General features: G+C 42.6%; 2 protein-coding genes across 2 annotated transcripts in view; one reads left to right on the top strand and one right to left on the bottom strand.

Annotated features, from left to right (window-relative positions):
• LOC143804029 (serotransferrin-B-like) overlaps window positions 1–21,346 on the bottom strand; it is a 54,670-nt gene that overhangs the window by 10,725 nt on the left and 22,599 nt on the right. Inside the window, exons 7-13 of the mRNA XM_077281774.1 lie at window positions 19,759–19,922; window positions 18,696–18,843; window positions 18,396–18,544; window positions 14,780–14,876; window positions 13,810–13,851; window positions 9,296–9,454; window positions 6,743–6,893 (exon numbers count right to left, since the gene is read on the bottom strand). Of these exons, the coding sequence (XP_077137889.1) occupies window positions 6,743–6,893; window positions 9,296–9,454; window positions 13,810–13,851; window positions 14,780–14,876; window positions 18,396–18,544; window positions 18,696–18,843; window positions 19,759–19,922 (910 nt within the window). The remainder of the gene's footprint in view (window positions 1–6,742; window positions 6,894–9,295; window positions 9,455–13,809; window positions 13,852–14,779; window positions 14,877–18,395; window positions 18,545–18,695; window positions 18,844–19,758; window positions 19,923–21,346) is intronic.
• LOC143808516 (uncharacterized) lies at window positions 2,972–4,772 on the top strand. The gene is made up of 4 exons (XM_077291266.1): window positions 2,972–3,049; window positions 3,136–3,346; window positions 3,428–3,584; window positions 3,706–4,772. Exons 2-4 carry the CDS (start codon window positions 3,232–3,234, stop codon window positions 4,637–4,639), a joined length of 1,206 nt encoding a protein of 401 aa, XP_077147381.1. The 5' UTR covers window positions 2,972–3,049; window positions 3,136–3,231; the 3' UTR covers window positions 4,640–4,772.

Here is a 21,346-nt window from a genome sequence, read left to right as displayed (position 1 = left end):
TTTCAGGCAGGCACAGAGTTAGGAGTTCTTCAAGAATGGCCCAAGGTTGTCATCTGGTAATAAGTTTGGTAATCACTGGTATGGATAGTTGCCATCCACTGTGTGCCAAGGCTAGTTTTGGGGTGGTGGGGATCGGTTAAGGGTTAGGCCGGGGTCACACTACAGCGTAATACGGACGAGTGCTAAGCGATAAAAAAATCGCATAGCACTCGGACCAATGTTAATCTATGGGGCAGCTCCCATCATCCGTTTTTTTCACGTCCGTATTATACTTGCGAGTGAAATCGCAGAATGCTGCGATTGTCCGTGTATATCTGCTGAGAAACGCCAATGCAAGTCTATGGGTGCGAGAAAAAAAAAAAATCGCACAGCACACGGACCATGCGTGTGACTTGCGAGAAATTCTCAGGCATTGGGCAGGTGACAGGATATTGGCTCAGCCATTATTTGCTCATTTTGGAAGTGTGTGGGAAAATCTCACCATACGGATGACACACAGATACTTTTTTGAGAAAAAAATGCATCCTGGCATTGCACACGGATGACATACGGATCACCATACGGAGAACATTCTCGGCAGACAAAATCGGACAGATTTTTTATACATTGTGTGTGACTCCAGCGTTATACTTATAAATGATTTTGCAGCAATTGCGTCTATTCTATCTTCCACTATTCACTCACAATCGATAAAGGACGTCTGAACTGGCCAATTTCTGTGGGATCGGTGGACCATCATGTGTATGGGGGCTCCAGGCTTTCTCACAACAGATTATGTCAGTGGGGATAAGGAATGGGCGGCTGGAATTCAATCACCCGATCCTTTTGTTCTGCAGGCAGATAAGTCACTGCCAGATGATTTTGATAGTGTCCTATTAGGCTCTCCCCATAGAGAACACAGGGACAGTTGGCTGTATGAGAAGTCGGGAAAAAAAGTGGTTTAAAAGACCAGTTTTAAACTGCTGCATCAATGCTGACTATTAATATTGATTCCAAAAGTCTGTTAGCCATCAACTCCTGGATTAGTATACATAGTGGTGTTGATAAGGCCTCTTTCACACTTCAGTCTTTCGGCGTCAGTCAAAAACCGCCATTTTCGTAAAATGGCGGATCCGTTTTTTTTTTTGGGCGGATCCGCTATTTTTCCATTGACTTGCATTAGAGACGGATTGTGGCGGATGGTCGTCCGTTCCATCCGCCTTGCGACGGATCCGTCGATATTTGGCGGACGTTGTCTAGACATTGACGGACTTTGTAACGTTTTTTGTCGCCGGCAAAAAGGCGGAACGCGGCGGATCCGTCGCGTCCGCCTTTTTTTTGAATGGGTGCCTATGGGCGACGGATCCGTCGCGATCCGTTTTTTGGCGGATCCGTCGCCTCAATCCGCTTTTTTTGATTGAGCATGCTCCAAAAAGTTGCAACTTTGCCCAGACAACCCAAAAACTATATAAAGAGGACAGGTCATTCCCAAATGTACCAGCCAGCAAGAGAGACCCTTCCATGCCCGAGAGACCCAGCCAGACCCAGCCAGCAAGACCTCTGCCAGCAAGACTTTGCCAGCCAGGCACTGCCATCCAGCCAGAGAGGCCCTGCAAGCCAGAGACACTCTGCCAGCAAGACTTTGCCAGCCAGGCACTGCCATCCAGCCAGAGAGGCCCTGCAAGCCAGAGACACTCTGCCAGCAAGACTTTGCCAGCCAGGCACTGCCATCCAGCCAGAGAGGCCCTGCAAGCCAGACCCTGCCTGAGACAGCCATGTGAGTACTGCCATCCAGCATGCATGCATGCGTGCGTGCGTGCTTGTGTGCGTGCGTGTTTGTGTGCGTGCTTGTGTGCGTGCATGCTTGTGTGCGTGCGTGCTTGTGTGCGTGCTTGCGTGCGTGCATGCTTGTGTGCGTGCGTGCTTGTGTGCGTGCATTCTTGTGTGCGTGCGTGCGTGCTTGTGTGCGTGCTTGCATGCTTGTGTGCGTGCGTGCTTGTGTGCGTGCTTGTGTGCGTGCATGCTTGTGTGCGTGCTTGTGTGCGTGCGCCTGCCTGCCCTGTTTATATGTTTTTCATACTATTTAAGCTGTTATTTTTTATAGCTGTGGTGTAAAATGAGTTTTGTGTGTGTGTATAAATGATGTGTGATGTGTTCTGCATTTTTGTTGTTATCCCAAATGTTATAGTATTTCAAATAAAGAGCAGTGTAGCTCCTACTGTACCATTAAAAAAAAAAAAATTTTTTAATACAAACTGTAGGGTAATCATAATTACCAATTTTTGGAATTGGTATTTTAAGTTCGAATGAGGAACATTTTTGATAAGGTTTGATAGGTGGCTTTTACCAACATGCGCATTGCGCATATCAATTTCAGTTTTGGTGTTGCTTTAAAGGGTTCTTGGGGTTTTTTTTTGGTGGGGAAACAGGGCTAGAGGGTTTGGCAGCTTGTGCATCAAGCATATCTACCATATAAAGTATGACGGTTAGAAAAAAAATTTCATTTTGTGTGGGATGAAATGTAAAAGTTTTTAAAAAAGATGTAACTGTTAAATCCTACAGCTGCATCTATCCTTGTGTATAGTAGCTTAGAACTGTCTGTATACTTACAGATACTTGGGACCAAGAGGTACGCAAAGACCATAATGTCTTCTTCTGAGAGCCCCCCAGCACATCAGCAGCAAACTGAGGTATTGTATTTTTTTTTTTTTGTTCTGTAAAATTTTTTGGTGATACAACTATGGTCATTGTTTTTTAACCCTTTATGTGTTCTGTATTCACAGGAATATGAAGCAGAGGGGCTTACAGAAGGAGACGGACAGGGTGGAGAAAGACAAGGAGCGGGAGCGCATAGTGTAAGTTTTGAACAGACCGATCCTCACATACAATGCACTACACCCAACACAAACATTCATGACAGCACACACAATACATATGCCTCAATCTAAGAACATTATTAATTTTTTTTTTAAATTTTTTTTATTAGTCCTCACAATCCGGGGCTCGACATAGAGTTCCTCAAAGCACCTCCCATAGTCGTCGGAATGATAATCGCGGCGGTCGCCGAAGAGTAAGTTCCTTTTTGTTTTGTTGTGTAGTAAAATGTAAAATTCATGTGTTGTAATCTTTCCCTTTTTATTGTTATATTTTTCGTAGGCTTCACAGCGTGCTCCCGAACAAGATGATGAAGAGGAGGGCATCGATGTGAACACCCTCATCGAAGCAGTACAAAGTAGGGAGCCGCTGTGGAACATGTCGGACCACCGCCATGCTGACCAGTTAATCACCCGACGGCTATGGGAGGAAGTGTGCAGTGCTGTTATGGATAACTGGGAGGAACTCGATGCTGGGGCCCAGGATCTAGCGCGTAAGTATTCACACTTCATAACCTTATTTTAGCATGATTTAATGTGGTGTATAGTAACCAATTTTTGCTATCTCTTTCCAGGTAACAGGATTATCGTGCGGTGGCGGTCAATCAGGGATCGCTTCAAGAGGGAGTTTAATAAGGAGATGCAGGCCCCGAGTGGATCTAGAGGACGCAGGAGCAGATACAAACATGCCAGAGCCCTGTCGTTCCTACGGTCGACGCTGCTGAGCAGAAGGTAAATATTCAACACCACATATTTTCAGTCAAACTGAAAAAATGTGTAACCTTCAATTTTTTTGCAGTAAGGGCAATTGTAATATAAAGATACTAATATTTTTTTTCTTCTTCTTTAACAGCACTTTCTGCAGCACTCGGGAGCCTGCATCAGAGTTGCAGCCCTCTGGAGCGATCCCTCGAGAGTCCGCCACCGGGGACCACGTCGACCCCTCTGTTTCTGCACCTACCCTTTTGTTTGATCCCTCAGCCTCATCCACCAGCGCTGGAGCAGCAGGGCGGACTTCGTCACTTGAAGCTGCAGGTGATGAGTTAGAGTTCCCTTTACCCCACCCCTCTGCCACTGCCGCAACTTCTAGACCAACTTTGTGGTCAGGACGGCAGCGCCAGAGAGGTCAGGAAAGGAGCTATGCGCCTGACTTTTTGCATCTGAATGCATCCTTTCACAGTGCCATCAAGCTTTTGAGTGAGCAAACGTCTGCTGGGTACAATATGCTTAACAAAAGCATACTTGAACTCAGCAGTCGTCTTGATAGGATGCAATCAGATGCAAACCAGTCACCAAGGCACTGTTTTTTTCAGGCGGTCCTCAGGCACATGGAAAATCTAACTCCTGACCTGCAGATGCATGTGATGCAAGGCTGCCACACTGCTCTAGCGCAGGCGATATCCCATGCCCCTCCACCTACCCTTCATGTGTCAACACCTTTCCCCTCTCAATCCACCGTCTATCCTCCCATCCGTCCTCCTCCTGTACGTCCTCCTCCCGTCCATTCTACTCCTTCGTCATTTGTTCCTTCCCCCCTTAGTCTTTCCCAGTTTTTAACGTCCCCCTTCCATTCTTCCCCTTTAACTTCTCCGTTATCAATCCCAGCAACACCTTCATACCTCACACACACCACATCTGCACCTCAAGTCTCTACACAACCTCATGTTTTCACCACCCATTCCACTTCTGTTCCTCCCCGTGATGTCCTGTCCCCCACTCTCGACGTGGTCCGCCCGCCTGTCAGCCCCTCCGCTACTATCTCCACCCAAAACTATGAGAATCTGTAAAAGTCAATAAATAAACAGTTGTTTGGTTTAAAAAAAATTTTATTGTCTTTCTTTTTTTTTTTCTTTTAATTTTTTAAGTCACCAAGGTTATGGCAATAGTAACATTAACAGTGTTTAAAGGGTACCGTTGCAAAACATACAATGCTGCATTAAAGTAAAAAGATTTTGTATGCAAACAAAAATTGGTATTTTTACAAGTATAAAAATAAATAAATTTTTTACACCATTTCATACTGCCAGTCAACTGATCCTGCAGGAGACATGAAGTAGTCTGCAAAACTGTCCCGCATTCTGCAGACTGCAACTGGACTGCGAAAAGTGGGGTTTTGGTAATCCCGTAAGGTGCTTTCTGAAACATTATCCTCCAGGGAAACTTGTTCTTTTGATAGAACAAAATTATGCAGGACAACGCACGCTTTGACCACATCATCGACAGTTTCAGTCTGCAGTTTAATGGCAGTTAGTAGCACTCTCCATTTGGCAGTTAGGATGCCAAAGGCACATTCCACTACTCTGCGTGCTCTGGTTAAACGGTAATTGAAAATTTTCTTCCTCTGGGTCAGTCCACTACTTCCAAAGGGTTTAAGCAAATGTGGGGAAAGCTGGAAGGCATCATCTCCAACACAAACAAATGGTAACGGTGGACCGGTGGTTCCAGGGAGAGGTCTAGGGGGCGGAAAATCAAATGTCTCTCCATATAAACGGCGCCCCATTGGTGAATTTTTAAAGATTTGTGAATCATTTGCACGTCCATACGCACCTATATCCACAGCGATGAACTTGCATTGTGCGTCAGCTATGGCCATCAACACAATAGAGAAATACTTCTTATAGTTATAAAACTGTGACCCAGAGCCTGAAGGTTTGACGATCCTTATGTGCTTTCCATCAACTGCTCCAACACAATTTGGAAACTGGCAAATCTGATGAAAAATTTGGGCGATCTCCAGCCACCTCTCCTGTGATGGCTCTGGGATGTATTCCACTTGTAGGCACTCCCACAATGCCCGGCAGGTATCTCTGATGATCCCCGAGATGGTGGATATCCCAAGTCGAAATTGAAAATGGAGGGATGAGAAGGACTCTCCAGTTGCAAGGAATCTGTTAACAAAAAGAAAAGACAATACTTTATAAAAAAAATACAAAAAAAACCAACACAGTTATAAGTCTGATGAATGAGAATCATTTAATAAAAAAATGACTTACCGAATAGTCACCATGAGACGCTCTGCTGGTGATATTGAGAATCGCATCTGGGTGTCTCGTCTCCGTATACAGTCTTCCACATAGCCCAATAAAAATGCAAAATTTTCAGCTCTCATCCTCACATAATTGAAGAACTTTTGAGGGTTTTCCCTTAGTTCCATGTAAAGCGTGGAATAAACACCACGGGTCATACGTTGTGCTGTGATGGGATGGATCCACAGCCTTCTCTTACGCCGCTGCCGTAGGATTCGCAGTCTTCGTTCCTCCCTCTCTCGAACGCTGACTGCCAACTGATTTGCCTCAAAAGTAAAATCTGCATAGATCTTTGCAATGTTCGCCAGGACTCCTTCCATTTCTGCCACTTTCTCTACAACCTTTCAAAGATGTGGTGTAAATACATGCTATATATAGTTTTCCAGAAGTTTCCAGTAGCCAATCACATTGAAATCCTCCCCTTTTAAAAAACCGATCCGTCAAAAAACGGTTGCAACGGATGTAAAAACGTTCGCAACGGTTCTAACGGATCCGTTTTTTTAACGGATTAGGGCAGCTGATCCGTTAAAAAAACGGATCCGTTAGAACCGTTTTTGCATGAAATTTGACGGATCCGTCGATCCGCCACGATGTCGGACCCAACTGACGCCACACAACTGAAGTGTGAAAGAAGCCTAACTTCCCACTAAGGCCTCATTCAGTTGTTTGTGTGTCATGGACGGAGTATGGACTTGACAACCTCATTTATGCCTGTGAGGCTGCTGAGGTCAGGTCAGGAGATCTGCTGCAGTCCGTGCCTTGCGGACTATGATACACGGACGTCTGAACTGGACCAAAGATTAATCATTTCCTCATTTTATAAATATGAATACAAGATAATTAGAGACTATGCAATTCTGGTACCTGAAGGCTCCAGAGTATCCAAAATAAGCTTCAGCATCACTGGGAGAGCACTTCACATCTGTGAGCGGTTTTTGTGGGTCACCGATACATAACTGGCAGAAGGTGGAATCGATATCGGAGCCAGGAGCACAACTTTTACTAAAGTAGGAACCTGCCATAAACACGGAGCAGATGACTCAGTATAAGTTACATTCCATAAATTTCCCATTTATAAAAACTGCATATTAGATCAGTCACCAGTAACATGAGTCTTTGCCCTGGGATATTACCAGCATATCTGTGTCCTCCTAGGTTGTATAGATAAATATACCCTATACTTTCATATATTATGAATAACATATATACAGAGTACATTACTAGTACCAAATTAAATTACACCCTTCTGCACGCACTAAGAATAGGCCATCACTTTTTAAAAACTAAGTAGAGTCGTCAGGTCTGCATCCTTGGTACAATAATTGCTCTGATTACCCTGCGTTTACCTCATTTTCATTTACTGAAGAATGATGGCACGGTACCAACCACTCTGGGAAATGCCACAGTCAGCAAGAGCTGAATCACTGACACATATCTTTCATTAGATGGCTTTTACATCATGTTTTGAAGCACCATAGTCAGCTTAGTTTATCCAGAATTCACTGCATAAGGGAACGTGAAGGCGGTTTTGATCTCACCAAGCTGCCGACCGGGCCATATATGTGATCCAAGATTTACTTCCCCTTCGCTCTGATCGTAGGTGTCCTGTGGATGGTCTCTTCATCCATCAGCCGCTCTCTGCAGTGAGGGCTTCAAACCAAAGGCTTCCCATCTGCTCTGCCTGACTAATCTGGCATCCAAACAGCACTATAGTGGTCACTGGAGCAGAGGAGTAAGGTATTATTCACTGCAGAGAGCCCGGGACACTGTGCATAGAGGGGTAGCTCACTGGACACTTGCAGATGTAGCTTTAAGCATTGACTCCTCAGTCATGTGGCTTCAAATCATGTCACTCATGCCCACAGGGGTGGGATATTATGATCAGTGTGAAGATTTGTCCATGGAAACCTCTATGACTAGTCACCCACTAATTAATATATTGTAAGCCAAGTTATAAAATTAATTTTATGGAGATTCAAAAATCTATAAGCCACAAGAATGGTTTTCTTAGGATTTTCTTAAATGGGTCAATATGTTTTATGTTCAATGACATGGTGGCGGTTTGGGGGCCTGGGAAATCTGACATGTTCTCTTTAAGTATCATGGCCACTGAGTGCTTCTCCCAAATGTTCATGTTAGGCTATGTTCACATGTCCTTCTGAGAGTTCTGTTTGTCCCATTTTAGGAACAGTCCAACTTCATGTCCAATGAATTCATGTCCAAAATTGACCTGTTTGCTTACTGATACAAATGATAGAGGGTCTCCCCTCAATATTATGGAGTCCATCTGGGTTCCTTTTTTGTGCCCATTTTTAGAAGAGAAGAAAAAGCGCAGCATGCTAAATTCTAAATTCTTCTTTTGTTTTGAAAACTGACACTAAACAGTAACCAGGTAGACTCCATAATAATCAATGGGGCTCCTCTGCTTCTGTTTACATCACTTAGGAAATGGGTCTATTTTGGGCATGAATTCCATTTATTTGTACAGAAAACCGAACTTCTAAATGAACAAGTGAACAAAGCCTTAGAAATTATGTAACATGCCCAAATCCTAAATAAAATGTATGCAAGAACCGTCATCTTTGTGCAGTGTTCATACGAACTGGATTTATATATTGCTGGTACATGTAGTTTAGTCACAGGTATGAAGTAGGACAGCAGGTTGCTCAGATTAGACAGACCATCCTCCCTGATTTCCATAATATTTTGGGGGGTTTTATGAAATTTCCCCAAGAGCAGAAAATAATGTCAAATAAAATACATGAGATGTCCTCCTGCCCCAATGGTCCCTGCCTGTTGTGTGGTAATGACGCCTTGTACATCATTCATGTGACTGCAGACAGTCATTGGCCTCAGCTTGTCTTTAGCTGCTGTGGTCAAATAAATGATCTATGAGGACATTGCTGCAGGACCAGCTAAGATCACCTGAGCAGTGGTGCAGGAGCACCAGAGGATCTAAAGCGCGAGTAATGGTTATTTGATTTATTCCATTTCATGCTATTTGCCCACTTTCTTAAAATCATGGACAATCCCTTTTATAATTGAGGGTACTTCTGTACAATAGAAATGAAGAATTAGAGGAGAAAAGCATGGCTAAGGTCCTCAACGTAGGCTCTTTTTTCATATTCATCATGGCTTCTGTATATTACATAGTGTCCATTATTTTGAAGGGAAGAATAATGTAGAATGCAACTACACTATATTCCTTCCACCAAATCTGATGGGATTTGCAGTGGAAGCTCCATCACTCTTGATGGTTCCGCTCACCATTGGTTCTGTTTATTAACAGTAGATATTTCTGTGTGATGGATTTGAGGGTGGAAGTTTCCTAGACTCTCGCAGATCAGGTTGTAATGTGGACAGTTCTTTATCTCATTCTAAGCTCTTTGTATCATTGTCACATTGTTTTACACTCACCAATATCACAATTATTATTCTTCTTATTAATAAGACCTACAGGAATATTCCAGCCCGCAGTGCGTCCTACGGCTGTATGACACGACGTCTTGCCTTTTAGATTGTTCCATGAGATTTCTTTGTTACTTTTCTTTACAACAGCAACAGCATAATATGTTCCTTTGTAGAGAAGGAAAATTGTAATTTACACAATACACAATGAGGACAAATGTACACCTGTGTACATACTGTGTTTGTTTATAATGCAGTTAACTTACTAATCAATGTGAAGACAATTTAAAAGTATTATCCACCTACGATAATGGCCCCATCACATCATGTAGTGAATGATAAAAAAAAATGTAACCGGGGTCCTAGTGTAAGTAGCAAGCCTTTTAGTCTATGTCAACTTTTTGCAGACTCTTGCCATATTACTAAGAATTACAGCCAAACGAAGAGCTCCATTTGCAGATACTTGTTTGGGGGTTTTGCCCCTCATCAGTGTAAAGCAGGAGATCTGATTGGCTGGGTGAGAGGACTTTGACAGAGGGTCTGAAGTTTCTTCTTGTGGAGAGTGCCTAGTCGAAGTAGAGGGACTTACAGGCCACGCTATGCTCCCTTGCAAAATAAAGAGGAGAGGAAATCTGGTGCCATCTATTGAAAGTAACAATCCTAAAATTCAGTATGTACTCTTTCTGCCTAAAATTCAATATGTGCTCTTTCTGTGGTCATCTTAAGCACAGTCATTGTCTGGTTATGCTGTTTAAGGAGAATCATCATCACTGTATCATGATAATAGATTTGGTATAAGGCTAGTAAACATCATACTTAGTTTTGTATCAGTAGTAATATAGTAAGTGCAGTCCATGGCTTAGTAAATTGGCATTGTAATGATATACAGTGGTGTTTAAAAGTTTGTGTACACTTCAGAGTTGCCCATATTTCTCTGCATATGTTTGACCTAAAGCTACATAAACTTTCGCAAAACTCCTAACAGTAGATCAAAAGAAACTAAACAAACAAATGAGTCAAAAATATTGTATTGGAGAAAAGTGACCCAATATCACATGTCGGTCAGTCTCAAAAGTATCTGATACTTTAAGGTTAGCAGATAATTTGAAGGTGAAATTAGAACCTGGTATTTTCAATAAATGTGAAGATAAGGTATGAGCAAGTTTTCTTTAAAGCAAAAGGATCGATCAAAGTCTGATATTCACAACAGATTTATGAAAGTGTATTGTGGCACAAACAAGGGAGATTTATAAGGACCGCTGAAGAAGAGTTGTTGATGCTCATAAGGCTGGAATAGGTTACAAAACCATTTCTGAAAAGTTCGGACTCCACTAATCCAGTCAGATTGTAAGCAAATTAAGGAAATAAAAGACTATTATTACCCACCCCGGATGTGGTCAAACAACAAAGATCACTGCAAAAGCACGGAGCATAATAGTCTGCAAGGTCACAAAGGAGCCAAGGATAAACTCTAAGCAGCTAAAGGCCTGTCTCACTTTAGGTAATGTTAATGTTCATTAGTCCACTATCAGGAGGACACTGAACACCAATGGTGTGCATGACAGGATTGCAAGAATAAGGCCACTGCTCTCCATAAAGAACATTGCTGCCTGTGTGCAGTTTGCTAAAGGTAACCTTTACTAGCCAGAAGGCTATTGAACAATGTTTTGTGGATGGATGAGACCAAACTAAAGCTTTTTGGTTTAAATGAGAAGAGTTATCTGTAGAGCTAAGAAAGCACTGCATTTTAACATACAAACAGGGGCGTAACGACCGCGGTCGCAGCGGTCGCCATTGCGACCGGGCCCCGCAGGTCAGGGGCCCCGGGCCGGCAGGTCAGAGCAGGGCCGGGCTGGCCATCGGGCACTTCTGGCAAATGCCAGAAGAGCCGATGCCAGTAGTGGGCCGCTGCACTGTTCCTCCCCCCGCCGCCGCCGCCGCATTTAACTATACCGGCGTCTATGACACCGGTATAGTTCAATGCAATGATGGAGGAGAGAGCGTCACCTGACGCTCCCTCTCCCATCATTCCCCGCTGTGCCTCTGACAGTACACTGCGGGTGCGCGATGACGTCATATCATCGCGCACCTGCAGTGTCCTGGGCAGACTTCAGCCGCCAGGAGCAGCGCGGGCAAAAGGAAAGGTGAGGAGTTTTTTTTTTTCTTTTTAACCGGACTGTGGGGCCATTATCGGGGGGGGGGGGAGATGAGATGCGGGCTGTGCTCTATATACCCCTGTGCTGGCTGTGCTGTATATACCCCTGTGCCGGCTGTGCTGTATATACCACTGTGTGGGCTGTGCTGTATATACCACTGTGCGGGCTGTGCTGTATATAACCCTGTGTGGGCTGTGCTGTATATACCCCTGTGCCGGCTGTGCTGTATATACCACTGTGTGGGCTGTGCTGTATATACCACTGTGCGGGCTGTGCTGTATATACCACTGTGCGGGCTGTGCTGGATATACCACTGTGCGGGCTGTGCTGGATATACCACTGTGCGGGCTGTGCTGGATATACCACTGTGCGGGCTGTGCTGGATATACCACTGTACGGGCTGTGCTGGATATACCACTGTGCGGGCTGTGCTGGATATACCACTGTGCGGGCTGTGCTGGCACCCAACACCATGTTGCAGTGCAGGAGATTCCTGCAACAGTCCGAGGCGTATCTAGGGGAAGGGGTTAGGGGGGTGGGGGGGGGCGTCGCGGGGGAAGGGGGGTGCGTCGCGGGGGTAGGGGGGGGCGTCGCGGGGGTAGGGGGGGGGCCATTTGGAAGTTCGCACCGGGGCCCATAACTTTGTAGTTACGCCACTGCATACAAACCTGATACCATCTGTGAAACACAGTCCTAATAGTATCATGGTTTGGGGCTGTTTTGCTGCATCTGGGATAGGACGGCTTGCCATCACTGATGGGCCAATGAATTATGAATTCTACCAGCAAATTGTAAAGGAACATGTCAGGACATCTAACGATAATGCAGATCAAGTAGCAAGACAACGACTCAAAGCAGACAAGGTCTACTAAATAATAGTTAAAAATAATAAAGTTACATTTTTTGATCTAAGTCAAAGTCCTCACCGTAATCCTCTAGAAATGATGTGGAAGGACTTGACACTAGCAGTTTATGGGAGAAAACCCACCAACATAACAGAGTTGAAGTTGTTTTGCAGGGAGCTATGGGCTAAAATTCCTCTGGGACTAATCAGCGATTACCAGAAACATTTAGGTGTAGGGGATTCACATCAGATACTGAAAGCAAAGGTTCACATCCTTTTGTCACTCACAGACATGTGATACTGGACCCTGAATAAAAATAGTGACCAAGTCTAACTCATGTGTTTGGTTCTCTTCATTTGACTTCTGATGTAGTTTTATGTCAAATTTGTGCAGAAATACGGAAAATTCTGAAGAGTGCACACATTTTCAACCACCACCGTACATGAGAATACTTTTAAGCAAAACAAGACCTAATATTTTCAGTCTTACAGTGGAGATTTTGTTTTGTGAACAGCTTTGGTCCAAATATGACAGGTTGTTGTTGACAGGTCTATTTCTATTTGCATAGGCAGCAATACACTGAAGAGAGACACTTTGTGGTTCTCTTTTCCTTTGTCCAGACTCCTCTGCCTGTGCTGACTTCTTTTTCATTCTACAGGGTGGGGAATTTATATGGATACACCTAAATAAAATGGGAATGGTTGGTGATATCAACTTCCTGTTTGTGGCACATTAGTATATGGGAGGGGGGAAACTTTTCAAGATGGGTGGTGCACCACCTTGGGTGCCAGGTCCGAGCATTCCTACATGTACAGTTCACTGGAAAGTGGATTGGTCACCAAGGTCTCCAGATCTGCCCCCTTAGACTTTTATCTTTGGGGTCATCTGAAGGCAATTGTCTATGCTGTGAAGATATGAGATGTGCAGCATCTGAAACAATGGATACTGGAAGCCTGGGCTAGCATTTCTTCTGAGGTGTTGCTATCAGTGTGTCAAGAGTGGGAGAAGAGGGTTGCATTGACAATCCAACACAATGGGCATCACTTAGAACACATTTTATAAGTGGTCATAAACCTGTAACTAACTCATGAAAGCATAAAGTTACGTTAAAACCAAGCACACCATTGTTTTTCTTGTGAAATTCTCTATAAGTTTGATGTGTCACATGACCCTCTTCCCATTGAAAAAATAAAGTTGGATCAAAATGGCCGACTTCAAAATGGTCGCCATGGTCACCACCCATCTTAAAAAGTTTCCCCCCTCCCATATATTAACGTGCCCAAACAGGAAGTTGATATCACCAACCATTCCCATTTTATTTAGGTGTATTCATATAAATGGCCCACCCTGTATATTATCGAAACCTGTTGAAACATCTCAACCTCTCTCATGTCATGGTGCCACTGGTTACTACAGCATGAAACTGCTTTAAATGGGATGGTAAGAAAACCATAATCATAATTAGTCAGGAATTGGAATATGTACATCTCTAGCAGAACATTGATTGAGATTAAGCTTGCACCTTGTGTTTTTGATCCACTTGTTCTGCATGGTTTCAAATCATCTGTAAAGTAGAAGAGATTTCCATATGATCAGTTTATCAAGAGACTACTGCAATATAAAGGAAATATATAGGGTATACATATATACGGTATATATATCTTATGTCCCTAGGAGAAGACCTGCTACGAGACACACTGTTTCTTCATGGAGGTTAATATGATCACCTAGTGTGAAGTCAGTAAATATAGTGGTTGGGCATCACCAGTTCAGTGAGTGTGCTACAGTGGCAGTGGACGGCCACCCAAACCCAGAAAACAATAATGGAGATCCAAGAGATGCAGTCAGAAAATCAAATTCCCTAGCACTTCAATAAAGTTAAATGTGAATTTCTCATTGCATCTCTTGGAGTGTTGTGGTTGTTTTCTTCTAGTGTGAAGTTCAGGGGTGCAAGGAGCCTATGTTTAGTGAACTCTATGTTAATTTCAGCGTCTCTATGTACCGGTATGATCGGCCTGTGGGTTCAGAGCCGCAAATGAAGTTTCAAGTCTACAAAGTTCTCTTATCCCTATCAGTGCAGGCTGTGGCACGTAGAATTAGTGTTAGTATGTGCATATTACTTTTAGAGACATATAACAGGAATGTAAAGTTGTGGTTGGGCCCATGGGATGTAAGCCTTCTATGCCACCACTATATGGTCACTGTATGGTCCTTGGTACGGTCATTATTTATCTTGGCAGTGAATTATTATACCTGAACACTATATAGCACCATTTGTGCTTCTAACAGTTCTTTTATTTGGGCAGTAGACTGTCTACACGGACCCTATTGTAGTAGCACTATGGTTAGTACAAGCTGTAATAACTACCATACAGTACTTTGTACCAATCTTTCTTCTGTACTGTATAATTGTTTGCTACAATGGCATTATCCGGCAGACATCGGGACTTTCCTGTAGTACATGGCACTGACTACATAGTGGATGTTCTTACCTTGGTTATAGTACTCTCCCATTGCAGGAACAAGACCACATTGCCCTGCGGTGTACAAGTACCCTCCATCTAGTGTTACTGCGTCAGCTTCACCTTTCTACAAAGAAATTAATTTATCTTTATTAACTGTATAATAAAACACATTCAATTCTAGGGTCTTTCACACTCGTTTTATAATGTCCATCAGGGTATGGTATATATCAAGATGATCTCCCAGCAGATACCTCTATGGCATTTTCTAGGCCATATTGTCTGTAGCCTCCATTTGTAAAAAAAAATATACTACATGCCTTTATGGATGCTTCTGTATAAAACACCGCAGTCTACTATGTTACCCAATACAGTAAAATAAAGGAATAACTGAACAGCCATAAATGAGTCCAAATTGGTGAAGGCCCTGGGCCCGGACGGGTTCTTCTTGCCCTAATATAAACAGTTCTTGGATATCTTTATCCCCATCTAAATTCCAGCCTCAATGCTATATCTTTCCCAGGAGATTCCTTATGAGCTCATATATAGTTTCTGTCCTTCATAAGGAAGGAAAAGACCCATTTCAATGTATAAGTTATAGACCCATCTCCCTCGTCAAAGTGGATATTAAATTTCTTGTGAAAATACTTAAGGCCAGATTGCGCACGCTTTTAACAGATATTATCCACCCAGACCAGGTGGGTTTTATGAGAGGTAGATAGGCTAGAGACAATACAACTAAACAACTAAGGCATTGGATCTCATACATAATGCCAAAAGGAATTTTCAACCCCCTTATGGTTTTATCTACTGATGCAGAAAAAGCCTTTGACAGGGTAAACTGGACCTTCATGAATGAAACACGCTCTATAAGCTGACTGCCAGGGTAAGGGTAAAGGTAAATGGGTCTTGTCTAAGGAATTTGCTATTCACAATGTTACACGGCAGGGATGTCCACTGTCTCCTTTAATTTTCTTACTTACATTAGAGACATTCCTCAGGTGGGTCCGGTCCAACACAAATATTATGAGCCCTGTTTCCGCAGCTTCTCTGACAAGATTGCGGCCTATGCAGATGATCCGCTTTTCTTCATTATTAATCCAGCCTCCTCACTCCCAAACTTCATGGCAGAATTCTGTACATACAATGGCCTTTCTAATTTTAAAATCAATTTATGCAAGCTGGAGGCTCTGAACATTAAACACTTCTCCTTCCATTTTGGTGCTTCTCAAGGCTTCTTTCACCTTTAAATGGGCTAATTCAGCTATAAAATATTTAGGGATATAGCTACCAAGAGACATTAGTCTGACATATTATCTTTATTTCTCTAACCTTATTCAATAGGTACAGAGGGACTGCTAAAATCTTTAAGATGAACATTCTCCTCAGGACTCTAAATGTATGTAATCCAAGCACTTCCAATTAGCATCCCCTCGTCCTTCTTCAGGAGCCTTGCTTCGGTTTAAGCCTATTGTTGTAAACCTCCTTGTATCATCACAAACACACTATATCATGCTAAGTTCTCAGGGAGCATAACCTTGCCCAATTTCAGATCCTATTATATAGCCACTCGCTTCTCTAGAATTTTGGATTTGTTTAGGAGTGGGAGAGAGAAATCCTTGGTTGCGATCGAGAAAGACTTTATCAATATCTTTCTGTCTGCTATCCCTTGGTTGGACTTCTCTTTTGTGAAAACCCTAAAGTCTCATCCCACGATTAGGGCCATTCTTGCGTTCTGTGCTCATCCAGTTGTCCTCCGTCATATCTTATTGTTATTTTCTTCTATGTTCCCTATTTTGGGTAATCCACTTTTTCCTCTGGTGTTAGAGGGCAAAGTTTTTTTGTGCTTGACTATATGGAGGTTGCATCAGTGTATCTCATTTTGGGGATGGACATATTTGGCCTTCAAAAGATTTCCTTCTTAGCCTCTCTACGCCTTCTCCCTTGGGAACCTGGAGAGTTGGTCAGTTTTGCCTCTTTCTCCATTCACTTCCTCCTAAACCTTTTTACAACAACACCAAGACAGCTTTTGAGATTGCATCCTCGGACACGGAATCATTAAGACACACTTTATCCTTCTCATACTCCTTGCTGATCAAACCTCCAGCCCAACCTAAAACCAATTTTCAAACCCACTGGTAAGGAGATTTGGGTCTTTCTCTAATGAAAGATCAGTGGAAGCGTATCTTCACCTTAACACATAAATCATCTATCTGCTCCCGTTTTCATAAGGCCGGGTATAAATTACTCTCTAGGTGTAGACTCCCGACTCGACTGCACTCTATCTTTCCGGAGGCGAGTCTCTTGTGTTGGATATACGGGGCGGAGGAGGGTGATATATTACACATTTCCTGGTCTTGTAGGCTTCTGACTTCTTTTTGCGGGAAGGTGCAGCTGGTGATATGTAAATTCACAAATCTTATTTCAGACCAGGATCTGGCCATTGTCCTTCTCCTTCGCTGTGACATTCCTTTAAAAACCTACAGGCATTCAATATTAAGATATCTAATCGTGACTGCAAGAGCGTGCATTCCTCTACTCTGGAAGAAAGATCCTGTCCCAACAATCTCCCTCTGGTTTTCCAAGCTAAATGAGATGATGTTAATGGAAGAACTCACTTGTATGATTAATAACTGTCATGATCATTTCTGCAATACCTGCTTTTATTGGATAAAATTTAGAGCGCCATATGACTTATGTGTTCATGGGGAACTGATATGTACTCTTTGGGCCTCATCTGGTCACATTTTTTCATATTGCCGTCCCTCCCTCACCTCCTCTCTCCCCCTCCCCCTTTCCTTCCCTCTTCTCTTATTGCATTTTCTTCTGCTGTTTTTCTTTTCTCCTATACTTTTTATTCTTCCTTGCTATTTGTTTCCTTTTATGTCTTGTTTACGATAATTGGCTCTGGTCATGTAGTTTCATATCCTGCTCTTTTTTACTCAGATGGTTTTTTAAAAATTTTACCCTGTATTACCCTCAGGATCTGAGTAATCAGTTAAATGTTTTAGTTGCTACTGCCATCTTTCAGTAGTTATCTCTCTGTATATATCTCGGCACGGTTAGTGCCGTACGATTGTATGTTTTGTTTATTTCTCTATCTATATATTAAATAAAAGATAACAAAACAAAATATAGCCAACTTATGCCTTGCCAATAAAGACCAAATGCACACTCCTTTGGTTTCCGTCAGGTGAATGGGAGTCTAAGGGCACAGATGAAGTATGATGGAGCTTTCCTGGACCATACGGTAAGTAGCTATTCTCTGAAATAGGAACTGATCTTCAGCTCCATTATTGCCGCCGGATTTTGTAGCTGTTGTTGGACTGCCACCGATCTGATATTTGTTGGATCCCCATTGATCTGATATTTGTTGGACCTTCATTAATCTGATATTTGTTGAACCCCTTTGATAAGATATTTGTTGGACCTCCATTGATTTGATATTTGTTGGACCCCCACTGATCTGATAATTGTTGGACCCCCATTGATCTGATACTTGTTGGCTCCCCACTGATCTGTTATTGATGACCTATCCTAAAAAGAGGTAATCAGAATTAAATGCTTGGACAACCCCATTTAAGTTTATCATTCCTTATGTATAGATGGCACAAGTTCTGGTTGAGGATTTCTCAGTTGTCCTTACTAAGACTTGTAGAATACATTCTTCTGCGGAATATGCCTGAGTGCATTCAATGGCCCCACCGCTTGCAGGGGTCCAGTCGTCACACTTCATCTTCTCCTGTTTGCTCTGTGTGCACCAGCGTACCATCTCCTTGGAAGGAGGATTCAACACTGAAAATACAGAAAATAAGGGGAAACTACAATACCTAAAGCCAATCTATAATCTCCCATTATGAATGCAAATTTCTTATTCTCTCCATGAGATAGGCATCCAGTGCTAGTAACAAATATATAGTCATCTTATTACTACTTCCCTCCTTACCAGACATTCCTCGTATAGAACCAAAGTGACTTGCTCCAAGATACAAGAAGGCATCCATTGATGATGGTAAAGGAATAGGAATGGCTGCAGAGTTCCTCAAAAGTAGATTCTTCCCAGACTTCGTGCCGGATAGTTTGCATTCTTTTTTCTTGGTTTTGAAAAATATTTAGAAAGATTATAAATAAGTGAAGTAAAACTATTGGTCTCTCATCAGGAGACATACTGTCATCATCCTTGGATTTCAGATTACATGTAATATCTGAACTTAGTAGCAAAGGCACAAAAGAGGATTGAAAATCCTCCAAAAATTAAAAAATACAGCTGAAAAAGGGGCAGCACCGCTTACCTGCCCAGGTCTCTGAACAAATGCACTACAGGATACAGTCAGCCCATGTAGCAAAGATGTCGACAACACAGGTGCAAAATACCAAATAGACAGCCACTCACAGACTACCAATTAATGGAGGGGGTGACGGCTTAGTATATGTTTGCAGAATAAAGGTTGGTATAGGGTGCTGTTCACATGCAGGTAATGCATAGTGTCTGGTTCTCGGCCTATCAGTCACGCCCCTACTATTTGATTAGGCGGGCTGGCCAGCACTCTCAATGCATCCTAGTGTGAACACCCCTGTATACAAGACCCAACGTGCTGGGCTTGGCTGCACCCCGAAAAATAAAGTGAACAAAATACATATAAATATGTGAGGTATTGGTCAATGTTTTGGCCAAGATATGCAAGCTCGCAACCCAACGTCAAGGGTCCTCACTAGTGATGAGCGAGTGTGCGCGTTACTCGAGTTTTCCGAGCATGCGTGAGTATTTTGAACATTTCTGTCTTTTTTCAGTCAAGACGGGGTGCAGAGTGAACATTAATGAGAAAAAAATGAACTTTTTTGAATTTACCAAATGGCTGCAATGAAACAAAGAGTGAAAAATTTAAAGGGGTCTGAATAATTTCCGTACCCACTGTATGTGAACAAGTTTTGCACGGAAAATTCCTGAAAGGTTTTTTTTTTTAATAATTCGATTGTTACCTTCCAAATGTATTTCACTTTGTACTTACCTGGGCATTTTGGAAAAAAGTCACAATATCTACAGCCTTGTCTCCGGCGCTCCTGGTCACCACGGCATTGACTGGAATTCGTGCCATGTTGCACTGCTGATACTGGTCTATTGACTTTCTGCTATTGTCGGGGCAGAGTAGCTGAAAGTTTTTACTGAGTTGAGCTGAAAGACAGAGTTGTAAAAGTGCAATTTCCAAATATGTGAAGCAGGTTGATGTAATAGTGGGGCAGTGATTTCACATAACTGCTGTATACTACAGCGACATCCACCCAATCTGCAGTATCAGACCAGGGATGAGATCACCATGACTCCAGCAAACTCAATTAAAACATAACGTACTCTAGAACTATAAATTGTGTTTTTGGCCAGGGTCACACACAACGTATAAAAATACGGTCCGTTTTTTACGGACCAAATAAGCAGAAATGTTCCCTGAACAGTGATCCGTGTGTCATCTGTTGGCAAGGTGTGGCTGCGTATTTTGAGCATGTAAACCTCCGTATGGCATACATACGGCGAGATATTCTCGCCGGCTTGCAAAATGGACATATAATGGATCCATGGGCTCAAATATTTGTGAAAACATATATACAGTCTATATATATATATATATATATATATATATATATATATATATATATACTGTATATGTCAGTGAGACACACATATATATATATATATATATATATTCATATTTCATACAGCGCTAGCTAGCAAAAAAGCCGGTGATTCAATTGTCAGCTTTTGCTAAATAATTCCCGAACCCAACAGGAAATTAGATGTGGTTTACATACAGTAAGCCATTGCCTATCCGTTATATTTTTACATATCCCTCACTAATAATGTTAGTAGTTTGTGTGTGCAAAATTTGGGAGCTGTAGTTGTTAAATTAAAGGGTTAAATAACGGAAAAAACTGGCGTGGGCTCCCGCACAATTTTCTACGTCAAAGTGGGAAAGCCAGTGACTGAGGGCAGATATTAAAAGCCTAGAGAGGGTCCATGGTTATTGCCCCCTCTGGCTAAAAAACATCTGCCCTCAGCCTCCCCAGAAAAGGCACATCTGTAAGATGCGCCTATTCTGGCACTTAGCCTCTCTCTTCCCACTCCCCTGTAGTGGTGGGATATGGGGTAATAAGGGGTTAATGTCACCTTGCTATTGTAAGGTGACATTAAGCCTGGTTAATAATGGAGAGGTGTCAATAAGACACCTATCCATTATTAATACAATAGTAGGAAAGGGTTAAAAATAAACACACACATTAAGAATAAAGTATTTTAATGAAAGAAAGAAAGACACATGGTATTAAAATGTTTATTGTACGCTGAATCCAACCGAGGACTCTCGTTCTCCTGGAAAAAATGCAAAATAAAAAGGCAACAATATCCCATACCTGTCCGCCGTACAGTCATGTCCCATGCTGTAAATCCATCTGAAGGGGTTAAATACAGTTACAACCAGGCGAAGGTACTGATACAGCTACTCCCACCTGTAAAAGACTGGAGAATGAATGAAATGAAGGTAACTGAGCACTGTCACTGAAGCTGCGTCCCCTGGTGGCATAAACTCATATGAACTGTAGCGTGAG

This window comes from Ranitomeya variabilis, chromosome 2 (genome assembly GCF_051348905.1).
Source record: "Ranitomeya variabilis isolate aRanVar5 chromosome 2, aRanVar5.hap1, whole genome shotgun sequence".
Lineage (NCBI taxonomy): Eukaryota > Metazoa > Chordata > Amphibia > Anura > Dendrobatidae > Ranitomeya > Ranitomeya variabilis.
Note: the sequence above shows the minus strand (reverse complement) of the source record. Positions and strands in the feature narration are given on the sequence as shown.

Coding starts and splice junctions, on each gene's coding strand:
- LOC143808516 (XM_077291266.1), top strand. CDS start 3,232: ATGTCGGACCACCGCCATGCTGACCAGTTAATCACCCGACGGCTATGG. Junction 3,347..3,427: donor TGGGGCCCAGGATCTAGCGC/GTAAGTATTCAC, acceptor ATCTCTTTCCAG/GTAACAGGATTATCGTGCGG. Junction 3,585..3,705: donor TCGACGCTGCTGAGCAGAAG/GTAAATATTCAA, acceptor CTTCTTTAACAG/CACTTTCTGCAGCACTCGGG.